The sequence below is a fragment of the Spermophilus citellus genome, assembly GCF_964194105.1.
Source record: "Spermophilus citellus genome assembly, chromosome: 8".
Lineage (NCBI taxonomy): Eukaryota > Metazoa > Chordata > Mammalia > Rodentia > Sciuridae > Spermophilus > Spermophilus citellus.
This window is the reverse complement of record NC_138189.1, coordinates 42,677,350-42,703,810: the sequence shown is the minus strand read 5'-3', so window position 1 is coordinate 42,703,810 and position 26,461 is coordinate 42,677,350. Positions and strand designations below refer to the sequence as shown.

General features: G+C 32.9%; 1 protein-coding gene across 12 annotated transcripts in view; it reads left to right on the top strand.

The window, feature by feature from the left end:
* Positions 1–26,461, top strand: part of CLOCK (clock circadian regulator) — a 112,994-nt gene that overhangs the window by 58,639 nt on the left and 27,894 nt on the right. For all 12 annotated transcript variants that reach the window (XM_081304620.1, XM_081304617.1, XM_081304611.1 and 9 more), the window contains 11 exons: positions 1,441–1,500; positions 2,428–2,576; positions 5,580–5,671; positions 11,795–11,884; positions 17,411–17,531; positions 21,451–21,564; positions 21,673–21,791; positions 23,747–23,829; positions 24,014–24,120; positions 24,905–25,052; positions 25,630–25,705. In XM_081304620.1, the coding sequence (XP_081160746.1) occupies positions 1,441–1,500; positions 2,428–2,576; positions 5,580–5,671; positions 11,795–11,884; positions 17,411–17,531; positions 21,451–21,564; positions 21,673–21,791; positions 23,747–23,829; positions 24,014–24,120; positions 24,905–25,052; positions 25,630–25,705 (1,159 nt within the window). The remainder of the gene's footprint in view (positions 1–1,440; positions 1,501–2,427; positions 2,577–5,579; positions 5,672–11,794; positions 11,885–17,410; positions 17,532–21,450; positions 21,565–21,672; positions 21,792–23,746; positions 23,830–24,013; positions 24,121–24,904; positions 25,053–25,629; positions 25,706–26,461) is intronic.

Sequence of the window (26,461 nt, the reverse complement as noted above, 5' to 3'; positions counted from 1 at the left end):
TATGATTTTGCTCCTAGGTTTTTTAATGATTTCCAGTTTTCATTCTAGAAAATAGGACTTTAGGTCTGATATCTATGTGTTGATACATAAAGTGGGTTCCTTATGTCTCTGAATATTATGATTTGGGGGCATAAATAGAATCCCTAAAGTCTAGTCACGGACTTCCATGAAACACAGTTTATGGCTTACCTCAATAGTGAATCCAACAAGCACCTTATGGGCTTCTAGCCCTTTTTTTTGTTTTAGTTGTAGTTGGACACAGTTCATTTATTTTATTTTATTTTATTATGTGGTGCTGAGGATCGAACCCACTGCCCCGCACATGCTAGGCGAGCGCTCTTATTGCTGAGCCACAATCCCAGCCCTGGCTACTAGGCTTTATGAATCCTAGAAAGCTGTGGCTAAAGTAGTAAATGGAGAATCCTCACAAAAGTTCATAAGCCACTGGAAACTGTTTAATATCATTCCTTAGCTTAAGAAGTTAGCCACTAGTACTCTTGATGTAATTCTCTATAATATTCTTCCCTTGGTTCCTTCCATAGCTACTCTGTCTTGTCACTTAGATCACTGCTCTCCATCTCAGTTCCATCTAGTTCCTAAATGGAACTAGACTGGTCATTCCTTATGCATTCAAGCTAAAGTAACCCCCAGTAACTAAAACATTATCTCTTTTAATAAGACCTATTGTCACAAATTTTCATGTTTATTTCTACTAAAAAATAAGCTGTAAGAGAGCAGCTACATGTCTTATTCACTGCTTTGTAACCACATCCAAAATAGACCCCAGCACATGAGTGCTAATTAATATTTGTCAAATAGATCAGTAAATGAATGAAAGGATATTAATGTGTTAGATATTTTGATGTTTGCGAATAATTTGATTTTATGAAGTGACTGTCTTAAAAATGTTAAATTATGTTATTATAGTTTTTTGGGTTTTTTAATATTTATTTTTTATTGGACACAATAGTTTTATTTTGTTTATTTTTATGTGGTGCTGAGGATTGAACCCAGGGTTTCGAACATGCTAGGCAATCGCTCTACCACTGAGCCACAACCACAGCCCTGTTATTATAGTTAATAAAATAATTCCAAGTGAATAATTTATATAATGACAAATGGACTTTCTATAGGTTTTCACTGGTCATTAAAAGTTTGAAACAAGATATTTAAAATGGTTAATTTCTTGCTTAGCATTGTTGCTGTGTATCTATAGTAGTGCTAAGATAAATACTTCTAAAATTTACATATGTAAAAAACTTTCAAAATTTAAACATAGCTGAACCTTATTAGAAAATAGGTTAGTAGTTATTGAACTTGTGCAATCCATTGACTTTACAAACATCCTAGGATTTAACCAAATGAATTCACCTGGCACTTCAGTGATGCTGTTGCTTAGTCAGTCTGCTCTTACTTTATATACTTTCTTCTTTCTTTTAGAGATGACAGTAGTATTTTTGATGGGTTGGTGGAAGAAGATGACAAGGACAAAGCAAAAAGGTAGCTTGATGTGAGATGTGAAATAGGAAATAAATGAATGATACATAAATGTAATTGTGAGTAAATAGAGAATTAATGATTTCCAAGAGTTATCTTCTTTTAGAATTTATGTATATTAGCAAAGGAGAAGAGTTTAGAACATCAATATGCAGTTTGTACATTAAATAAAATTATTCTTTGACCTTTTGGAAAAATATTTATGCTTAAACAAAAACTAAAAGAAAATCTGATTTATAGAGCAAGTAATTGGAGTTCTTATAAAATGATTAATTGCTTTATAAATAATTGGGTTTATTTGTCTCAAGAGCCCTTTGTTTATTGGTTGCTACTTCACATAGAATAACAATAATTATTCATTAATGCTTAGATGAAAAATTGGGGCTCATTTCCTAATGGAGAGAGAGATACAAAATGTTACAACTCTATATTGGAGGCTGGGTCTTTGAAGTATAGATTATTCATCATTGTGAGTAAATCTGGGAGTAGAGAAAGTTTCATTTTTAGATGTGTGTATAGTTTAAAACTTACATTAGGTGGGTAATTTTTTCCTATTCACTAGTTTTTAATACATATTCCATATACTTCCATAAAATGTATCTCATTAATGTTTATAATCTTGTAAATTTATAATCCTTGGGAATATTAGAGTACTGAAACTTGCAATGTGAACTCAGTTTGTCTTATTGGTATTTTCATACAAAACATGTTTGTCAAATGTTGGATAAATCAGAGCTTCTTTAGTGGTAAACTGAGATGAAAATTTGTTGTCGAGATTAACCCTATATTGTTGGGAACCTTGGAAATAAATATTTATCACTGTCTGTATTTACAGAAATACACGTTATGTTGCATCCAAATTGAGTTTTTAAATTGTTTTGTAATAGTTTGTTTTAAAAAACCTGCTTATTTAATTTCTTTTCTCATTAGAGTATCAAGAAACAAATCTGAAAAGAAACGAAGAGATCAATTTAATGTTCTTATTAAAGAACTGGGATCCATGCTTCCTGGTAATGCTAGAAAGATGGACAAATCTACTGTTTTGCAGAAGAGCATTGATTTTTTACGAAAACATAAAGGTAAATTTTATTTTGTAAAACTTTTTTTGTTGTTGTTTTTAAATAAGACTATCTCTTAAAGTATAATGAGTTAGGATCTTGGCACAGATATGGAAGATTGGATCCTCCCTCAACTTTATTCAAAGAGTTTTTTGTTGATAATGTTGTTATTGGTTTTTAAGAGATCTTGCAAAGTTGCCCACGCTAGCTTCAAATTAGCAATCCTCCTGCTTAGTCTCTCAAGTAGCTTGGATTATGGACATGAAAGAAACCAATCACCTTTATAAACAGATTTCCTGGTATGTTCTTTCTTTCACTCAACTAACAGTTATTTCGTGCCTACAATATCCTAGATCTTTATGATGCAGGACAACATTCTTGGTCCTCAAGTATCTCAAGCCAGGGGAGACAAACATTAAGTAGATAATTATAATACAAATGACCATGATATGAATAATGCTTAAAAACTGTAAATTCGCAATGGTAACAAAAAGGAAAGAATATATCAGATAAAACTTTAAAATAATTAATTTTTCAACTGAGTCCTAGATTAAGTAAGGAAAACTTCATTTTACATAAAAGAAGGTAGCATATGCAAAAGAGAAGCAAGGAGACTTCATTGTAACTGGAGCATGTTTTGTTGGAATGTTATGGGTGATTTGAAAGAAGGGAAAAGGTCACATCTAATAAGGGCCTTGTAAGGGGCTGGGGTTGTGGCTCAGTGGTAGAACACTTGCCTAGCATGTGTGAGCACTGGGTTCGTTCCCCAGCACCACATAAAAATAAAAACAAATAAATAAAGGTATTGTGTCCATCTACAACTAAAATAAATAAATAAATAAAAGGGTGGGTGGTTGGGGATGTGGCTCAAGTGGTAATTCGCTCGCTGGCATGCATGGGGCGCTGGGTTCGATCCTCAGCATCACATAAAAAAATAAAATAAAGATGTTGTGTCTACTGAAGACTGAAAAATAAATATTAAAAAATTTTCTCTCTCTCTTTTCTCTCTCTTTTAAAACAAGGGGGGGGAGCTTGTAAGTTATTTTAAAAGGTAATTTCAGTTTATAGCTGAGAAATAAACATGATATTTTAAAAATTGAGTATTTGTTAATTAGTGAAAATCACCTTAACTAAACAATTCATGAAAAGAAAATTTGAAGGGGGCTGAGGTTTGTAGCTCAGTGGTAGAGCACTTCACTTACCTATCATGTGCAGGGCCCCAGGTTACAACCCTAGCACAAAGGGGAAAAAAATTCAAGAATATCAAGTGTTTTGGTAGCAGATATACTAGATTAGAAAAAAAATGATAAAAGGATATTTCCTTTATCAGATTTAAATGAAACTGCAGAACTTTTCAGGAGGAGAGATAGTAATTAGTGCCTCTTTTTTACTTCTCCCTAGCTCACTTAGTAATGCCTCACTAGACTGGTTTATGTTTTATCACTCTTTGAAATTACTGTTGTTAATTTCATTAATGACATTATCTACTCATCCCCAGTAAATCAAAAGCTTTTTCTTACACCTCATCCTCTTGTATATATCTATAAACCTGGAAATTTATATCCATTCTTCATTGGCTTTCTTTTCCCTTGGCTTCACTAAATTGTGCTGCTTCTTCCCTTTCTTAATTAAAATTACTTTCCTCTTTCTTTTTCTATAAATGGGATGTTTCTCAAAGGCTTATCCTTGTGCTCTTAATTTCTCTACATTTTTTCCTTGGTTGCCTCCTTCTATAGATTTGGCAATAGTATCTCTATTAACCCATTTTGTTCATTTGTCCCAGATGTGGAACATCTATAAATGCTTAAATATAGTATTATATATTACATAATATTATACTTTTACCACATTTTTATTATATTTACTAATATTAATAATACGCAAGTTCTGGATTATGATTTCCAACCTATTTTAACCCACATCAGTTTCATTGAAATATTTGCAGAATTGAAAACTTGAGACTTAATGGGTTAAACTATCAAATCTTTTAGATACAAAATATTCAACCTTGTATTTTCAGATAACTTCTAGATACTTCTTTTGCATAGTCTCCTCAAACTCAGTACATCTAAAACTGATTTCATTTTCCTTTTGTCTCTTAACTTACCTTTTTCATTTTTATCCCACCATTTTTTTAGTCAGCCAGGACTCAAACTTAAAAATACTTTTGGATTTTTTTTTATATACTTCAGGACCATAAGAGAATTACCAAATTCTGTTGATTTGTTTGTAAATGTATTAGAATTGCTTACCTTCATTTTTATTGCCATGACTGTCATTACATTTTACCTTTATAAATAGTATTCTTACTAATCTCATCACCCTTTGATAGATGGCATATTTATAAAATCAGTTTCTTAGACACTGTAGGAATTTAATAAATAATTATTGAATGAAATGGCTCAAAATGCATGCTTTTCCCTCTGACAGTGGAGGATTAATTTGAGCATTAAGTAGATCATTTTTCCCTCCAAAATTGAATATATAATTTTTACAAAAATAAAATTTATGTTAAAGGGTAATTCTTAAGTACTTAACCCTGTGAAATTGGCCTGTGTTTAAACTTCACTGGGTTTGCTTGAGAATTTAAGACCTTTTCCCTAAATTTATGTAATTGATATGAATTTTAAAAGAATGACTGTATTCCATGGAATTAGTAGCTATGCCTTTTAGTTACTCTTCATATATTATATGCCTCTCAAGTGAGTAGCTGGGATTATAAGCCTGCACCACTTTGCCCAACTGCTTGTTCTTATACTTATTTGGTCATTGCGTGAAACAGAGTGCAATCTCAGGCCTGCCTATCATCCATAAAGGCTATCAGAGATAGTTCCTTAGGGTTTAAAAAACCAAAACCATTGACTGGTATTAACAAAGAGATAACTTCCCACATTAACACAAATATTTTATTTTACACCAGAACCTGGCCTCTTGATATGTAGACCAATAAATGTTGTTGCCTGTCATTCTCATCTTTAAATGGAGTGATTGGAGGATGTCACTAATGTGTCAATCTGTTTACAGAAATCACTGCACAGTCAGATGCTAGTGAAATTCGACAGGACTGGAAACCGACATTCCTTAGTAATGAAGAGTTTACACAATTAATGTTAGAGGTATGTTCAGAATTAATTTTTGAAAAGTTTTGTTTTCCTCCACAAAGAAATCATAGGTGTGTGATTAACTGTTACATAGTCTTAGAAGTATTGTTAATAATGGAAGATCTTAATTCACTGCAATTATGTATTCAATTAAAGTTTATCAAGTGTTATAAACAAATAATACTGTTTGGTAGAGTAGCACCAAATTTTTATATTTTCAGTACCTGAATTTTTGAGATACTTAATGAAAGTCTATACTGAATTCTGAACCTGAGACTATACCAACTGCATCTGAAAAAGAGTAGAATTATTATTCATTACATGTTAGATATTATTATGAAATATGTCTGTTTTAGTCCATTTGAGTTGCTATACCAAAATACCATAAATTGGGTGGCTTGTGAAAAACAGAAATTTATTTCTCACAGTTCTAGAGGCTAACAGTCCATCAGCAGACTTGATGTCTGGTGAGAGCTCTTGATTCCTTGTTCATAGATGGTTGTCTTTTTTCTTTTACTTTCTTTTTTTTTTTTTTTTCCTGTATGGGGAGTTGAACCTAAGGGTGCTTAACCACTGAGCCACATCCCAATCCCATTCCCAGCCCTTTTTATTTTTTGAGTCAGGGGCTTCACTAATTCGCTGAGGCTGGCTTTGAAGTTGTGATCCTTCTGCCTTAGCCTCGGTAGCTGTTGGGATTACATGCATGTGCCTCCATGCCTGGTTTACCTTTTTTCTGTGACTTTATGTGGTAGCAGGGGCAAAGAAGCTCTGTAGGCCCACTTTTATAAGGGCACTAATCATGTCCAACCTTCAAATACACTCATCTCATGAATTAGACTTCCACATAGGAATGTTTCAGAGGGACCCAAACATTCAGTCTATAGTAGTATCCTACTGGGCAGGAGACTATTTTTTTAAACCCTGAATTAAAATCTGCCCCAAACAACACAAAATAATAATAAAAGAAGAGTTTGGAAAAATATAAATAGAAAAATAAAAAGTGAAATTTAGTAGAAGCTTTTAAAAGGAAATGAACAGATGTTCTTCTGTGACAAAATTATTTGAAGAACAATTCAGAGCACTTTTGCTTGTAATAACAGAACCTAATACCTCATACAACCAGTGATAATACCACAAAAGTTTTGAATTACTTACATTTATTAATTTTACTTTTCTACTTTTTAATCCTTCCCCATGGAGAATAATGTAGGTGTCACCTAAGCATACAAAGTATACAGAATTTAGTATCAAATTCCTACAAAAATTTATAATAGGAGAGAGGTAGTTTGCTTTGGAGATAAAGTGAAGGACAAGAAAAATACATAAAGTAGACATAAATGCAAGAAAGCATTTGAGGTGAGGATATAGAGATTGTTAAATGTACTCACCTCTGTCCTTTGCGTTTATTATTTTAGATATTAAGCATTTATCTTTATAACATATGTATATGTAATGTCTGTGTCTCAAATATCTTTGTATATTTACTAAAGTCTGAAGCAAAGTATTTTGCAAATTAGAGTTTTTCTGCTTATACTTTAGGTGGAACAGTTGGTTGTTGGACTAAGTCTTTGTGTATTCCCCAGAAACATTGTCTTATGAAAATTTGTTGGAATATAAATGTGTTGTAAAATTTAAATCTCTACTTTGAAACTGAAAAATAACTGAGCACTTTTCACTTGTTAACTCATTGAATCCTCATAACAATCCTAGACTGTAGTATTTGTGTGTCTTAATAACTAATATTACGAAGTAGATATTAAAATCTTTTTCACTTCCATATAGGGAAATTAAGTAACAAAGGCATTATGAAACTTGTCTAAAATCACACAGCTAGTAAGTAGGTGACTCAGCTGGGATTCACTGCAGGTAGACTGACCTCTGATCCCAGGCCCTTAGTTACTGTGGACATTGCCACCAAATCTTTATTTTTAGTGAAAGTCAACCATGGCAAGGAACTTTTTACTGTGTAACCAGCAGTTAGTTCTTTAAATTAGTATATACTTACTTACAAACCTTAGCTCCCAAATTTTGTTTGTTTTTTTCCCTCTATAAAAGAGTTTGATATTGTCCAAAAATATGTCATACATGCTAATATAATGTGCTAATGTCTAGAACAGAAAAAGGAAATAACTGTTTCTAAATTTTATTTTATGATAATATTATCAGTGTCTGTAAGTCGTTTCATGTGTTGTTTAATAATATTAATCATAAACTATTTGCTTTGTTGGCATGAAAAATTTCTTATAAATTAAAAAATTGGTGTAATATCTACTCTCATTTATTGATATCCTTAATGTTTACCAATAAGCATTAAAAGGTTATTTACAAATATTTCTTCCTAATGGAAAGTTTTTTTTATTAATTGTCAATAGATAAGCATTAAAGAAAAACTAAACCTAAGATTCTTGAGATTACTACATTTGTTGTGGTAACAGAGAAAACAGATATGTAAGAACTTTGAGAATATAATTGTCTCATGATTACCTTCATAGATTTTAGTATACATTCCTAAAAAACCATTGTTTCTTTATTTTTAATATGTCAAGCATTTTTAATATGTACAGCTATTAAGTAAATATACATTCTGACATTAATATGCCAGAATGAAAGATAGAATTCAAAAGATATGTTAGATTTTACATTTCTAAAGTCTTTCCAGATTTGTTTATTGAATATGAAAAGTTTTGATTCATAACTTAAATAGAACTGACTTTGTTAGGGTGAAGTTCATTTGGCCAGAATATACCTAGCTTTATTATCTTCTTGACCAGTCATGTTGATCAGATTATAGATAAGCAGGTCACTTACTGTTTTCAGCAGAATTTCAGATGTAGGCTGTATCTTAGAATGTCAGAGCTGCTAGTAGAAGAAATTAGATCATTTAGTTCAACCTCTTCTTCATTTTACAAAAATACTGAGATATTGCAGTTTGTCCACAGTCAGGTAGCGAATTAGTGGAAGAACTGAAACTGAGGTCTTAAAATTCACTTAAAACTGTCTCTCTCCCGTCCCTCATTGCCACCTGCCCCTCTTCCCCTCTCTTATTTGTTTCTGTTGCCTGAGAAATATTTCCTGCTGCCCTTGAAGGAGAAGTAATAGGCAAGGCAAACAGGATAGTTTAATCTGATCAATTCTTTGCAGAATCACCTTTATGTGAAGTAATGTCCTAGTATATATTTCTTATCCCTTGGCAACTGTCAGGTCTCTCCAGTAATCTACAAGGAGAGGGTTTGTGCTCTTTATCTTTGCTGTAGATCCACAAGGAACTTTTGTTCCCTTCCTTAGAATTTGCATTCTACTCTTCTCCCAACTAAACAATCACTGCTGGGGGTCAAGTGGATATCAAATAGGAAAACAAGTGGTTTTTAACTATGTGCTCTGGCCCTTTTTTTCATACAATGTGGGGGAGGCTTCATAGTCTTCATTCTTGAGATAAGAATGGTTCTCTGCCTTATTGTCCCATGTCTCTGTAATAATCCTCCTCAGGGAACCTTTAGTTTTTGGTATACACCTACCTCATGGGAAATTATGTCCCTCACTCAAAAGGTGTGTGGACACTCAGAGTCCTTCTGTGTGTCAAGACTTTGGCAAGATACAATTGGAGGCTTTTCTTTGCTTACTCTCTGCCTGCTTTGAAAGAGGAAAAGATCCGGCTTTAGATCTAGAAGTGAAGTTCTGATTTCAATTCATTTCTCTTTACAGAACAGAGACGCACTCCAATCAATTTCTAGCAAATGACCTAATAGCAAGTAGATATATTATAGTAAATGTTGATTTGTTATCAGTGGTAACACAGTCTAGCTTCACATGAGAAAAGCACAGGTTTCTTCTTAAAATCATTTTGGCCTTACTAAAAATAACAACAATAATAAGACAGTTACTAATAGTGGAATAATACTGGTATTATTTTATTAAAGAGTTTAAAAAATAATTTATAAATTGGCTTAAATTACAAGATTTCTACTCTCCTCTTCAATTAACTAAATATGGGTTTGCCTGAGCCATTCTAGAAGATAGGGATCTACTCAAAATAAGTTTTCTCTGCTGTCTAGATTTCTTCCCTTAAGAGCAGAGGAGGTAGAGGAGTACGTCTATTTCTGTAATCTCAGCAGTTACTTAGAACTAGAGGTTGCTTTCATTCCCAGGTTCATAAGTTATATACTATCAAAAGTTTTTACTTATACCATATGTTGGGTACTTCAGATATAAAGAAAACTAAGATTTGCTTTGTTCCTACCAAAGGTTACTGTCCTATGAGAGCACTCTTTAATTAAAAAGAAATTATCTTTAGTTTCTCCACTGGATCTTCCTTTTCCTCAGCCTCAGATATCCTGGTTATTCTTTTGTTGTTGTTTAAATGCATTCCCCTAATACTTGGTCCCCTTAAAACTGTTTTTTTTTCCTCCCTCCCTCCTCCCTTCCCTCCCTCCTCCCCTCCTTCCCTCCTCCTTCTCCTTCCCTCCCTCCTTCCTCCCCTCCCTCCCCCCTCCCTCCTTCCTTCCCTCCCTCCCTTCTCCCCTCCTTCCCTCCCTCCCTTCGTCCTTTTCAGGGAGCACTGTTTCTTAGTGCTCACCTAATAAAGTTTATGAATGAGTGGGTTATGTTAGCCTCTTACTACTCACTCATTCTAAACTCATCGAGTCTTATTTGCCTTCCTGTTGACATAACTCTTGTGAAAATCACCAAACTTAATTTCCTTATTCCTTATCCTATTTGATTTCACTCCTATTTATCCTCACTGACCTTGTCATACTCTATTCTGCCACCTTTTTTTTTCTAATTGTGCTGAAGATTGAACCTAGGGGCTTGCTCATGCTGGGCAAGCACTCTTATCATTGAGCTATATCTCCAGCTTTTAAATTTTTATTTTGAGACAGGATCTTGCTAAATTTTCCAGCCTGGCCTTGAACTTGATATCCTCCTATTTTAGCTTCCCGAGTAGCTGGGATTACAGGATGTGCCACCAAGTCCAGCTTTTATCCGCTTCCTTAATGACAGTGTATTCTCCTCTTCTTCTCATCCCTATATGCAGGTCATTCTTCCTAGTATTTTTTTTTTTTTTTGGCATGTTTTTCTGTCTTTTGAAGATCTCATTTCTTCAGCTGTCATTTCTGTTCCTAGAATTCTCAAATGAAAATACTTTGGAAAATATGAAATGTAGGATTGTTTTGTTGTTAAGTCTAACAACAAGATGGTCTAACATCTCTCCCAAAGAAGTTCATATTTCTCAGTGCTCACCTAATAAATCTTTTCTTCTCTTTTCCTCTTATTAGAATTTCTTTCAGAATCTCATGAATAATTTCCCAAAATCACTGACTCAGTCCTCTGTTCCCTCTAAGTCCATTTTATACACTTCTTCTAGACTACTCTCTTTAAAGCACATTTTAGGGAGCTAAAATGTGTTGACTTCCCGTTGTGTATAGAATTAAGTCTTTGTGACTTAACTGCAAAACTAGGCTGATGCCAATCATCAAAGCCTCAAATACCAAGTTAATTTCCTACCACTTCCTTTATTTTATTTTATTTTATTTATTTTTTTTAAAGAGAGAGTGAGAGAGGAGAGAGAGAGAGAATTTTTTTTTTAATATTTATTTCTTAGTTCTCGGCGGACACAACATCTTTGTTGGTACGTGGTGCTGAGGATCAAACCCGGGCTGCAGGCATGCCAGGCGAGCGCGCTACCGCTTGAGCCACATCCCCAGCCCCTCCTTTATTTTATTACCTATGTATCTCCCTACATTTCAATAATACACTTCTCTGTTAATATACATATCCAAAATAATAATGATGTGTTCTCTTTTGTGCTGATGGTGTATTATTGGTAGTATGTATACTTTGAAGATGTTAGCATTTTTAAGCCATGTTATATATATAGTTGGATTGTATAATGTATATAGTGATAAAGGCAGAACATTAGTCTTTATGTATAGAAGTCAACTGTTCAGTAGATAGCCAGAGAGTGATTCCCCCCCCCCCAAGACATTTAAAGATACATAAATAATTCATTTAAAGGTACTATAAAGGGGAAAAGATAGTTCAGTACTATGGATATTTCCACGTTATGTCCCTAGGCGTTTATCTTATTTCTGTCCTGTGAAATACTTTTTTCATTTAACTGACCATTATGTTTAATTTCAGGCTCTTGATGGTTTTTTTTTAGCAATCATGACAGATGGAAGTATAATATATGTGTCTGAGAGTGTAACTTCATTACTTGAACATTTGCCAGTGAGTATAAAATCCTACAGTCTCTTTCTTATTTCATGTCCATTTTAAATATCCTAAAGCACCCAGAAGTAGACTTGAGAGCAGTGTTGAACAGTGATTAAGGGTGGGGATAAAAGCTCTAAGTATGTCTTTTCTCAAATCAGTCATCATTCTTATCTGTGGTAACTGAATACTCAACTGCACTTGAATCTCCGTTGTTCTTCCCTTCTTTATTCTATTGCTAACTTTTTAGTGTTTCCTTTTTAATCAGTCTGATGAAGGTGGTAAAACATTGAGACTATCTTGAGAATAATCAATGTTCTGCTGAGATACTGTTGCAAGTAGGCTAACTCAAATAATTTTCTCAAAGGAATGACTTATAAAAATATACTAAAAATAGTGGGTACAGAACTTTTTGCTATGACTTAAATTGATAATGTAATAATGACCATACTTAGTTCATTGTCAATACTACTGAAGGTATAAAGAATTAGAAAAAAAAATGTGTAATTGTGAGAAGGGTAGTGAATACCTAAATTGTGTTTGCTTTTTCATTCAACATGTATTTTTTGTACATCTTTTCTGTGTCAAACACTTGTTAAGTGTTCTGCTGCAGTTGATGGTATTTGAAATGAATTTGCATTTTTTATTTAATAGTTCTTATCTAAACTGGCTCTTGAAGTATACATATTCTAACATTAATAAATTACTCTTAAAATATCTTTCTTTTGATAATTCATAACAATGCAAATAAATTGCCCTGTAAATGTCACTTTTAAGAGATATTAAAAAGCAGTAATTCCCTTTTTGGTGACTGTGCTGCTTCATACTTCATAAAGAGAATGGACTCTACATTTAAAGCCAGGCATTGAGTGATGTACTGATATCTTTGGTTCACATGGAAAATGACTAGATTTTTACCGCTTTTCTGTGGGTGGGTGGGGGACTTTCTTTCCAATAAGTTCAAATAGTAGGTGATGAACCCAACATCTAAAAAATTATCTGAGCAAAACATGAGATTATAACAGCATGTAAGTAAACTAGAATGCACAGAGAGAAGGGTAGACCAAGCGGATTATCTGGGCAACTATTTTTTTTTTTTTAAATTTGCATAGCAAGAAAACCTAGGGAAAGAATCCCCTTGTATGAATAAGCTATGATGTAAGTAATTTGAGAATAAGTATAGTAATAAGTGTATTTTATATACTTTTAAGCCATGTAGAATTGTATTGGTTTTTCTTTCATTTGTGTAACTCTATATTAACTTTTTGTTTAGTCATAATGAGAGCATCATTAGCAAAAGCCTGCTTCTCGATAGTGTCCTTGAACTCCATTCAGAATTTGAGGCCTCTGGTATCTGTTGTCTTTCACCTTCTACATACTTGAGTAAACCCTCATTTTGTTCACTTGGATTTGTTAGGGTAGTTGTAAGATTCTTAGAAGTTCTAGTTGGTTTCTCAGAGAGACATGTGGTGATTATTCACTGAGTAGATGGAAATGAGCAGGCCACTTGATGTGCCTGTTTTTTTTGTTTTTTTTTTTTAAATATTTTTAATGGCACGTTGGTGGTGAGTCTTTTGTGAGGGAAAGTTTAATTGCATTTTGAAATAAGCAACTTGTGACAAATCTAATTGGAGTCAAGTGTTTGATCATTAATATCCCACACTCAATAAAAACCCTCCCAATTTCCTCATGGAATTTTAACTTTTTAGAATCATTTTTAGGTTTACAGAAAAATTCTGACAATGGGAACAGAGAGTTCCCATGTGTCTCACACTCCGGTTTATTGATATCTTCTGGGTTTTGTTTTTGTTTGTGATGTCTAAAGAATGTAGATTGACAGGTGAATTTTTAGGCAAGGGAGATTGTTGCCAATCCAAGGGACCATTTCTTTCCGTACTGAATTATAATATACTTTATTAGAAACAGTTTTTTTTTAAACTACTTTCTAGTTACTATGGCTTTTTTCCCTTGCATCACTGACATTGAATTAAGTTTCTTGATGGTTTGAAAGCATAGACACAGCTTATTTTGAAAAAGCTAATCCTTGTTTAAGATCCAACATAAGAAAAAAATTTGATTTTCTGTTTTGCATTGTCATTAATAATTAAACTACGAACTATAAAAAATCGTGCTAAATAAAAGGTCTAAAACAATGATATCCTTTTTTTGTATTTTAATATGCATCCCTATTTTGTCTAAAAGAGAATTTGACTTTTGCCCAGAAGAAGAGAAACACTAGCAAATCCCTGGATTTGGCTTTAGCATTTACAATTCAGCTCTGTTTAAAAATTAAAACTTGCCACTTTAATGAGTGGATGGTAATGACTTAAAATTTTTCAATTTCAATTTAAATCTGATTTAAAATGATAAGACTGACTTAAAATTATAAGAGTCTATATATGGGTCCCACCAAAACCAATTTTCTTTATCTCATACTTGAAAAAATCAGTAATTTTATAATTTATTTGGGTGTACTTTAACCTATTTATGACTGATAATCAGGCATAAATGTTTTTATTCACTTTAAGATTAGAAACAAAATTTAAGAAATATTTTTTCCTTCCCTTTCTGTTAACAAAATCATAGAGTCATATAGTTCGGTGCCAGAGGGATTTTAGAGATCATTAATGGTCCCTTTACATTATCGGCAAAAAATATGAAGCCCAGAAACACTGGACTTAATTGTACAGCAATCAAGTGGAAGTGCCAGAAATGACAGGTCTTGTTTCTTAGTCTAACAAATACTTAAAATTTATAAAATTCTTGCTTAGATGTGTTCCTGAGAAAGAATTTATTAGACTTTTAGCCAGGTAACATAGGGAAGGTGATTATTCATGTTGTAATCTCATAGAGTCCAGGACTAAAAATTACACTATTTAGAAACCGATGGCCCTCTCATTAGCTACTGTCCATAACTCAGTAGTTTATTTTTCAAAATTTTTATTTCTTGTAATAATTGCAGATTTAATCCAAGCATGCTTTACCACTGAACTGTATTCCTAGACCTTTTTTATTTTTTATTGTAATTCAGGGTAATAATAAGTTGCTGAGTCTGGACTCCAATTTGTGACTTTCCTGATTCTGTCTCTGGAGTTGCTGGGATTACCATGTGCCATGTGCCCAGCCATAACCCAGTAGTTTAAGAACAGACACAAGTGTGTTTTAGGAAAGTTAATAGTCTTTGGTATAAGATACAATATGCAGAAATATAATTTTGAAATTTTTGAATAATTAGGTGATGGTAACAAAGGTCAATTTGAGAGGGTCAGAATTTCTGACCTTTCTCTCTGTAAGTAAGAAATATAAAAGTTTAAAAATTGGTTATATCTAAAATATCTTTGACATTTTTTCACAGGAGCTTTCCATCCCTCCTAAGCAGCTGTTGTATGTAGGGATCAATTAACTGTCTCTTGTCTACCAAAGGGAAAAGATAATTGGCCGTAGTTTTAATTTCCACTAGATGGTAACCTTGATCTAACGTAGAAACATGTCATATAACTAAATCAGCAATACAATTATTATTTATTAAAATGGTTTAGGAATATAAAAGGATTCAGATAGCTACCGTTTTTTCTTCCCTTGGAATGGTGTTTGGGAACCAAGTGGATTTCATGACAACATCAAGTATGATTAACCTCATAAAGAAACTTGAGTTATAGTAGTTAATGGAAAATTTGACACTCTTCATAATCTGGCAGAAGAAGTAAAGTGGAAGAGAAGCAGTACTTGTGACCCTACTCTAAATTCTAGCCATTCATAATTATTTCTCTGTGAATAGGACACATCCTATGAAGTTATAAATAGAAAAACAAGAGTAAAATAGACTGAATTACAATTTATTGAAATAAAGAAACAGTAGTAGAAAACAATAATCATTCTCAAGATGAAGTTTTTATTTCAAATGGTATCTTATTTTTCTATCAAAGACTTTTTAAAATTTGTATCAGTGACTATCTTTGATATATTATTGTCAATACAAGATATTTTTCTAGCATTTTTATTATACAAGCCTGTATTTTTAATTCATTCCTTCAGTTCTAGGACTTTTCAAACTTCTAGAATAATTCCTTATTAAGATAACAGTTTTGGTGTGATTATCCCTTAGACCATTATTAAATAGCTTGTTAGCCCCAAATAACTTATTATGCTAATAGTTGTTAAATGCAAGGGGCAGGGTTTAGGTTTCCTTGATTGGATGGGAGAAAGGAAGGTATAAGTGATGGGGCCCTTTCATCCTTTATGGGGCAACAGGACATAAACATTGAAACAACAAATATTTTTAATGGGAAATGAATAATTCACATCATTAATTAATGGTAAGTATGAAATACTGTGCAATAAGTACTAAAAAAATTGTGGATTTTGGTGTTAAGGGAAAGCTTTTTTAATGGAAATAATTTGAAAATTTTTCAAAGAATGGAGGGTACTGATATACGGAGTAGGGGAAGGCTGCTTCACTTCGTGGGGTGAACTTTGAGGGCTAGAGGAAAAACAGAACGAATGTGGATGTATGGCTTATGTGAGGAGCAGTCAAGCACTCCTCTCTAGCCTACCATCTCCAGTGTCTTTCTTGCTCTTTTTTGTTGTTTTATTGATTTTATTTTTAAGCAACAGAGCTGTTCAAAGAAAATCTTAAAAGATGTATAAATACAAACAAAATAAATGCATAAGTACTTTGGTTGAAAACAGACCTACCTTCCTGTTTTTTTACTTCCTAATCTCTTTATCCTTGCCTCCACAGTCCTTGAGATACCCACTCAGTATTCCTAGGATAGTACAGGGCAATTGAAAATGTAGAGAAATCAAATAGAATGGACTGTATTCAGTAAAAAATATGAAAGTCACTGGAGTTTGGTTGTCATTAGTACTTCATGATAGAATTATCCTATTAATATTATCATATTCATCTTTAATTCCACAGCCATCACATACTATAGGCACCCTGAAGCTTTTCAAATTATTGTTGATTAATGAATCATAATTAAAGCCATATATCAGCAAGAATACTCTGTTTGAGCAAGAACTTTTTAACAATGAAATATCGAATAGATGCCTGGAAAAGATAGAATAAAAACAAAAGGGCACATTGGACAACTGAAATGACAACTAAGTCAGATCTCCTTTTTGTTTAACCAGACACTGGTCCTTTGTAGTTATGTCTACTACCATCATATAGCATAGGTTTGAATAAATGGTAAGGCTATATCTTGTAGCCAGAGATTTCTGATTAACTTTCTTAGTCCTATTATATTTTAAAATGTTCAAACTTAGCAAAACTCAGCTTTGCAAATAATACACCAGGCTTTTAGGTCATATTGGTCATAGATTTGATGATACTAGTATCGGAGGATGAGGGTAATATTAACCTTCTTCCAGTTTTTCAATCTTGTTTTTAAAGATGTATTCTGTTACTTGACATTTGTTGGTTTTCTTAGATAATTGAAAGTTAATCATTCATACTCTTGTTTGATAGTGATTTTACATTTTCAAAATAAATGCTTCTTGAATCATTAAACTATTTTATTTTTTAAAATTTATTTTCAGTCTGATCTTGTGGATCAAAGTATATTTAATTTTATCCCAGAGGGGGAACATTCAGAGTTTTATAAAATACTCTCTACCCATCTGCTGGAAAGTGATTCATTAACTCCTGAATACTTAAAATGTAAGTAGTGACTGTGAAGAACAAACTCAAATATTATATTTGATAGCCTTATCCTTTACTTTTTTAAGTTTGTGAAAAATAGACATATTTAATAATTTAAAATGCAGCCAGTCATGGTAGTGCACTCTTCTAATATCAGCGGCTTGGGATGCTGAAACAGGAGGATCGCAGGTTCAAAGCCAGCCTTAACAACAGCGAGGCGCTAAGCAACTCAGTGAGACTCTGTCTAAATCAAATACAAAATAGGGTTGGGGATGAGGCTCAGTGGTTGAGTGTCTGAGTTCAATCCCCAGTACTCCTGCACATACACAAAAAAATGTAAAATACAGCATTGTTCCCTATACCCTATTGTGTGCTTTTTAAATATTAAAAATATATGTATATGTGTATACATGTGTCTATATATAATGGAATTGTGTTCATATTTTAAATCTGAAATCTGTTCCAAAGTATACTGACATTTCATCTTGTTTTGTTATAATAAATCTGACCACAGCTAAGCCATAAAATTGTTTTATACAGAAATGGAAACCTGGCAATCAATATCTTTTTAATATTTGAATAAAATCATGTTGTATTTATTGATATAGATAATTAAACCTTCTTGTTTTGTTCATTGTGGACTAAGTGGGCACTCAAACTATGGAGGAAAAAATTGCAAATCTTTTAAGATTATTAAATTAAAAGAAAAATTATTTACTTTTTAAATTAAACTGATTTAAGTAACCTTTTATTGGATTGTGTAATGTGCTAGACACTTATGCTTTATCATAAAAAGAACCAAAATAGTGAAAAACATTTCTTACCATCAAAAAACACAAAATATTATGTCTACTAGATTTGTTAGGAAAATAGTGCACAACATTTTCTTCACTGTTACTCAATATGAACTTCAGAATTGTTACATCACTGTATTTGGCCATTAATTATTAGACATCTTCTTTAATAATTTTTTTTCATGTTTTTTAAATGTTTCCTTATTTGGAAATAGTGACATCAATCATCTTAAAGCTTCTTTGTATTTAAATCCTAAAATTCTATAATCTATTAATGACTGTCCAAAAATTAAGATATACAGATGTTTATTTTTTGTTAAGAATGGCTAGCTTTTCAGGGAGAGAATTCATTTGAAGCCTAGCTGTAATTTTTTATAATCAAGTTTGTATGACATTGACCTAGGTCATTATAATCTTAATATTTAGGAGAAAGATTTGACTGGATCTAATAGTTATAGAAGCCAATAATGTGCCTATAAGTAGTATTTGAGGTAATGAAATGAACAATATTGCTTGAGGTAAATTATATAGAGTAAGGAGAGAAGAATTAGAAAGGGACCCTGGGAGAGAGAAACAGGAGGACAAAGATGAAGGAATTGACTTTAGACACCCTCACAAGGACAGAATTGGCCATAGAAGTGAATCAAAATATTGGGCATAAAGTAGAGACCATAGACTTCTGTTTCTAAGATCAGAGATGAGAACAGCAATACTACTTTTCAGTAGATAAATCAATTAAGTGCCTTAAGCATTGGATACACAAAAGAAGTTCTTCCCCAGAAAAAAAAAAGTGTTTGATGTGAGTTAAAACTTAGGGGACATTGCTTAGAAAGTTCAGTAGGTCATTTTGGTTGTAATGAAGGTGGTACATTTGATGTAATTTATGTCTAGAAAGGGAAATAAGGGCAGAATTATAAAGAGCCTAATATTTCATCCTATAGTGTTTTTATGTTTTACATTGTGGAGAGTGAGTGAAGGAGATTTGGGTGGTTTTATAATCAGAAGGGTGAAAGGGGAGTCACTGAGTAGAAAATTTTGAAAAGGACTGCACTCAGGACAAAAAGGGAAAATTGATATTATTGTTGTAATCAAAGTAAGGATGAAGAGGAAAGTATATGAATGTTATGTAAGGAAACTCGGTAGGCTCTATGTTAGGTACTGGTGACCAAGCTGGGAAGGGTTTTGGGAAGACGATGATACTTAGATTTTGAACCTGTTGAGTTAGATGATAAAACCATCTATTTTGATAATAAAAGAGCATGAGCTTGATGTGGTGAGTGAAGGAAAGTGTTACTAATCCTTGAGTGTTGAAGCAGTGCTATAAAAGTAGTATTAGTCTAAGTCCTACCAGTGATCCACTCTGACAAGATGAGCTGGGTTCCAAAGAGCTGGCTGCAACATGAAGCTAAGAAAATGGTGAAAAGTCACACAATACAGAAGTAGTTTTCATGTCGAGGGTAGGATGGCTCTGTGACCTTAAGGGTCAGCTTTCACACTGGAAGGTGCTGGAAAGACAGCGTGCACCCAGAATCTCTTTATTTTTATAGGGGAGACACACAAAGGAGATTCCAGAGAATGTTCTTCACCAAATAAGGCATGGATTAAGGTTTTAAAGGTAGAGTCTTGCTTCGTGGTGTCTTGTGGTCAGCAGATTGATTGACATCTTGGCAAGTCACTAGTGCTATATGGAATCACAGGCAGAGCGAGAGAAGCGGCGCACTTGGTTCGCACAGCCCAATCAGTGTGAAGTGCCAGACCTGTCCCCTCATATAGCTCCAGTGAGCATAGCTCACACACACAGCCCATGGATGGCTTGCAACAGTTAAGTGTAGTAGGAAGGGATGAATCAGAGGCAAGAGAGTGGAGGCACAATGAATAAATGTTTCAGCTATCTAGGTGCAAGGCAATTTGTGACTGCACTGAGTTGATGGTCCTAAGTGTTAAGTGGAAAAATGATTTATGAGAGTTTCCTTGGTGAAATAAATAGCAGGGCCTGGTGACAAATTAGCTTTGGGATTTGTAATAGGTAGAGAAGAGAGCAAATTGATATGTAGAGGAAGTAGGGATATGGTTTCTAACTTTGAAATAAGTATACATATGGCAAAGAGGACAGCTAACTTAGGAAGAAACAGGAAAAATTCACTTTCAAATACTTCGAGTTTAAATTACTGATGGGACATTAAGTGGAAATATCCTGAAAGCAAATAATGATATGAGAATTTGTGTTACATAAAATGTTAGTGTTGGGGAAAGATATGGAGTGGTAAATAAGATTTCCAAGACCAGTCAGTTTATAGCAGATCTCAAAAGATGAAGATCAAAAGAACCCTTTTGAAGTTTGCTAGCTTTTGAAGATGGTTTAGCAGAAAACAGAGGAATAGTCAATAGGTAAGAAGGCAAGTTCATGTTACAGGAATGAGGAAGTGTGAAATGAAGAAAAACTATTGAAGTTGACAGTACAAATGTTGATAGGCTTTAGAAGAGTAGAGGTGCAAGGATGCAAGCCATAGTGCATGAGGTAAAGGGAAGTGAATACATGAAAACAGGAACACTTACTGAAAAGAAAGGAGATCTCTGACACTAAAAAATGAAAAAAAAAAAACTCTTTGAAATGGAAGACCTGATCAAATTTAAAATTGTAGAAATTAAGGACCTAAAGAAGAAAATTCATGGCCATTAGTTATTAGATACATTCTATAATCATCTTTTCATGATTTTTGAATGTTGCCTTATTTGGTAATAGTGACATCAGTCATCTTAGAGCTTCTTTGTATTTGAATTGTTAAATTCTATAATGTATTAGCAACTGTCCAAAAAAAAAAAAAAAAGTGATGTAGACCTGGTCTTTAGAAGATAGGAACAGCAGCTGTTCAAAGTAGAAGCATTAGCTTTAGACTGGGAAGCAAAACCTTTCTTTGAAATTAGAGTGAAAAATGAGAAAGGACAGGTAAAAATAGAGAACAATAAGTTGTTTGTACAAGGTGAAATAGCTCTTGAAGGTACTTTACTTTTATGGACTAAATAATCTGTCATTGAAGACGTTTGCTGAAGAAAATGTGAACTTATTCAACAATAAAAAAACTTTTGTAATCTTATTTCATGTGATATATGACAGATATTGACTTTTTAATCATTTATTTCAGCAAAAAATCAATTAGAGTTCTGTTGTCATATGCTTCGAGGAACAATAGATCCAAAGGAGCCATCTACCTATGAGTATGTGAGATTTATAGGAAATTTCAAATCTTTAAACAGTGGTGAGTTAAATGCTTCTCTTAGAATGTATTTTAAAACTTCATATTTTTCTAAGTAACAGCCAGATTTTACTGGAATAACTGATGATACATATTTCCTTACTGTTTTAGTATCTACTGCTGCACATAATGGTTTTGAAGGAACCATACAACGCACACATAGACCTTCTTATGAAGATAGAGTTTGTTTTGTAGCTACTGTCAGGTTAGCTACACCTCAGTTTATCAAGGTATGTTTCTAATTTACGTGCTTAAGAAGTTTTCAGTTTTTATATAATTTTTAATATAATTTTATATAATTTTTGTCTCTAGAATGACTAAATTTTCCTGCAAGCATTGAAGGTAGTAGTGGATATTAAATATGTATGATATGATTATGATTGTGATATTTTAGAAACAATGAGTTATGAAAACACTAATTTTTTAGTATATATTGCAGTTAGCCAGTGATTATGTGTCACCATTTGCCCTGCTTTTGTGCCAGATTTAGAATACTTGGTATATAATTCACTTTCTTCACTAAAGGAGAAAGTCCAAAAAAATCTAGGTAATTTTTGAAAGATTGTTTTTGAAATTTTCTTTTGAAATGTGTAAGTGGCTTTTATTGCATATAATTTACCTTTTACATTTTCAAATTTAAGTAATTTATTTTTATTTCCTGGGCCCAACAAGCAGACAAATAAGGAAATGGGTTAGCTCAACCACTTAGAAGTGGCTGGAATGAAGAAACCAGGACAAGATTTGAGAGACACATGGTGTAGGACACTAAGTACTGAGTTAGCAATTAGAAGATGCAAAATCAGTCTTGTTCTGCTTGTTTTGATCTTAGGAAGTAATAACAGTAGCTAGTGTTTGAGCACTTACTGCATGCTATACTTTTTTACATTCATTATCATGTAATTCTTATAACAGCCCTGAGATACATGCTGTTATCGTCCCTATTTTGTATATAAGGAAACTGAGGCTTCGAGAAGTTAAGTTTCTTCCCCAAAGTCTCAGAACTGGAGTCTTGATTCTTTTTCTTTCAGAGCCCAGCTCCTTGACTATATTAACATTGTGCTGCAGGAGGTTATTTAAGGGTACAGAGGAAGTTTATAATACATTAGCTAGTGTGACCAGAGTCTAGGGTTCATATATTGGAGAAAACAGGATAGTAGGAAGTATGGCTAGAAAAGTAAGCTAAAGCAAGAAATGAAACTTATTTCTGTTTTTTCTCCATGCTGAAGAAATTTCAGTATGAGGACCCTCAGAAGATTTTTAGGCAAGAAAGTTACATAAGCATATTTGTGTATTAGTAGAGTAATTGTGACCCCAGAATAGAAGACCAATTGAAGGACAGAGAGGCTGTTTAGTTAGATGTTAGCATAGTAAGATGCCACTGATGGTGATGATCTAAACTAAGCCATAGAAAATGGATGGGATATAGGTTTTTTTAAAAGAATGTTAAAAGGTGAAATTGAGAAGGTTAGTAGTGGCCACTTGGATGCTAAAAGGAAAAAATGAAAGAGTATGTTATGAATATCAGACTTCTAGACTTTGGCACTACACAGGTAGGTGTCCATCAATTAGTTGGAAAATTGTACAACTGTACAATTAGTTCATTTTAGGGCATACTGTTTGAGGTGTATGGGGCTATCTGAAGAGAAATATAGAACAGTAACTCAGGAGAGAAGTCTGAAGCAATAACTCTACAGTCTGCATTTTAGTATCATTTATTGCTCCATTTAAAATTGTTATCAAAGCAGGGTGTGGTAATATACTCCTATAATTCCAGTGATTTGGAAGGCTGAGGCAGGAAGATTGCAAGTTTGAGGCTAGCTTCAGCAACTTAGCAAAGCCCTAAACAATTTAGTATGAGACCCTGTCTCAAAATAAAAAATAAAAAGGGCTGGGGATATGGCTCAGTGGTAAAGCACCTCTGGGTTCAAGCTCTTACCAAAAGAAAATATATATTTTTTTTAATTAATTTTTTTCAAAGGTGTTCAAATGCTGGCCTTCCTAGGCTAGCACTTGACCACTGAGCTGTATCTCTAGCTTATCACATTTTAGTACTAAAACATTAAATTTGTTAAAAATTTATTTAGGGAAAAGTCATCTAACAGTGACTTTTATATCTAATAATATTTAGGATTCTTCTAAGAACAAGGGAAGTATTTCTGAATTTTAATTATCGATTTATTTGTAGGAAATGTGTACTGTTGAAGAACCCAATGAAGAGTTTACATCTAGACATAGTTTAGAATGGAAGTTTCTATTTCTTGATCACAGGTAATTAACTTCATTTTTAAACTTTTTAAAAAAGGTAATAGTTATGTTACATTATTCTTGACTAATGGATTTTAAGGACAGACTTTTTTTCTAATCAGGATTTTCAAATCCATTTTCCATTTTAAAAAAAAAGCTCCCCAAATTAATGTTGATTAATTATAATGTTGATTGTTTTTCAACTTAGGGCACCACCAATAATAGGATATTTGCCATTTGAAGTTTTGGGAACATCAGGCTATGATTACTATCATGTGGATGACCTAGAAAATCTGGCAAAATGTCACGAACACTGTAAGTAAATTTTAATATTTCTGGTAAGGTTAACTTTTTAAAATCATATAAAGAGAAATCTTGTCCCATTAATGAAAGGTAGTAAAATGTAGATTTGCTGTAACTTTTTGTAAGTATATAAAATAGAAACAAGTTTAGTTTAAATTTGATCTGATTCCTACTTGATTGATTATCCATATAAAGCTGAATCTACTAGTATATTTTAAAAATACAAAGTTTCTCAAATTAACCACAAAAAACACACACACTTTGCTTACCATCTATTAAAGACTTCAGAACTCAAAACCTGCAGAGCATGTGTTGGGAATAACAGTTACTTCAAACAGTGATGTTATTTTGCTTTTGGTTAGTTAAGGGTTACAAAATAAATGCCTCAGAGATACTGTACTTGAGAGTATCTGTGTTAAAAAGAAGGTCTGATGTGATTACTTCCTGTTGCTACCCTTAGTAAATATAGAAGGAAATCAGCAGTTGAATCCTTGAATATTTGGAACTTTTATTGTATGTGAAAAGTATATAAGATCAGCAATGACTGGCTTCAAAGTTTGACACTATAGAAGATGTGAAAATTACTTGAGAACTTAAACCAGCCCTAAAGAATTGCATTTTCCTATCATTGGTATATATTTTTTGAAAAACCAAGAGAAGAACTATATGTAGAATGAACTATATGTAGAAGAACTATATGTATCATTTAAATGTAAATGATAGTTTTTGATTTAAAAAAACAGATTCTTCATAACTAAGTATGAATCAAAGAAAATATTTTTTATTTTCTTTTCAGTAATGCAATATGGGAAAGGCAAATCGTGCTATTATAGGTTCCTGACCAAAGGGCAACAGTGGATTTGGCTTCAAACTCATTATTATATCACTTATCATCAGTGGAATTCAAGGCCAGAGTTTATTGTTTGTACTCACACTGTAGTAAGGTAATAATTCTTTCAAAGAACTTTTGAATTATGATAACATTCTTTAACAATTTTGGCAATGTAATTTTTATGCCTGACATAGTATATAAGTTTCTAAATCACAGGTAACTTAACCTTAATGTTTTAATGTGTCAAACTACAAAGTAATCTTTTTTTAATATATTATTAAATTTTCTTACATGCATTCTAGGAATGTCATATAAGTAGTAGATATATAATGCTTGACATAAGTTCTGTGCTTTACCGCAGAATTCATACTATCACTTATGTACCAAAATCAGTTATGCAACAGGAAAACTGGAAAGAGCATACTCTTACATTTTTTAGTTCCTCTTAATATACATACTGTGTTGTCAGAGATCATTTATAGTAGCATATAAAATTTTCATATACCTAGAAAAATGCAAATTGAATTAAGAGTATCCTGTAGATGTGTTTTAGGTTTGTGTAGTACATAGAAAAGAGTCTAGAATTAGTGAAGAATTTAAGTGAAGCACATAACAAATATTGAATGGTTGCAACTCTGCAATATCTTAATGAATGAACAAACACTAAAATTGATTTTTTCAATTTATAGTTATGCAGAAGTTAGGGCTGAAAGACGACGAGAACTTGGCATTGAAGAGTCTCTTCCTGAGACAGCTGCTGACAAAGTATGTTTCTTATAGTCTTTTAAAAATATAATTACCTAATTTCTTGCCATTGAAACTCAAACTCAATCAGTAGGAAGATTGCTTCTCAAATACATCCTTTTCTCAAGTATGACAGTATGATTATACTTTACTGTTTACTTTCATTTTTCATTTAACATTTTAAAATTTCATTTACTTCTAAAAAAATTGAAGATCTTACCATTTAGCAGTAATAAGGATAGACATCTAATCTCAGATTAAAACTACTATTATTAGTTACCTTTGATGTGCTAGACTTTAGCTTGATTCTTCATATGAATTATGATGTGTGATTTACTCCTTGGATCCTTAATCTCATAAGTAATATCTCCATTATGAAACCACTGAAACTCAGATTTAAAGGAGAGGGTTGAACCTGCCCTTCATGATACATGACTGAGAAATTATAGTCAGAAATTGAACTTTGGTTTCTTTCTTTTGCTCATGTTGAAGTATAGTATATTACTTCTCTGTTGCTATGTAATGGTTTCTCCAGAACTTAGTGATATAAAACAACACACATTTACTATCTCTTAGATCATGTGCATCAGGAATCCAGGCACAGTTTAGCTGGGGCTTCCACTTGAGGATCCATCAGAAGTCTACAGTCCTCTCAAAGTTCCACTCAGGCACTGTTCATTTCCACCTCACTCAGTGGTTGTTGGCCCAATTGTTCCTCATGGGCAGTTGGACTAAGGGCTTTAGTTCCTCGATGGCCAGAGGCCACCTTCATTTCCT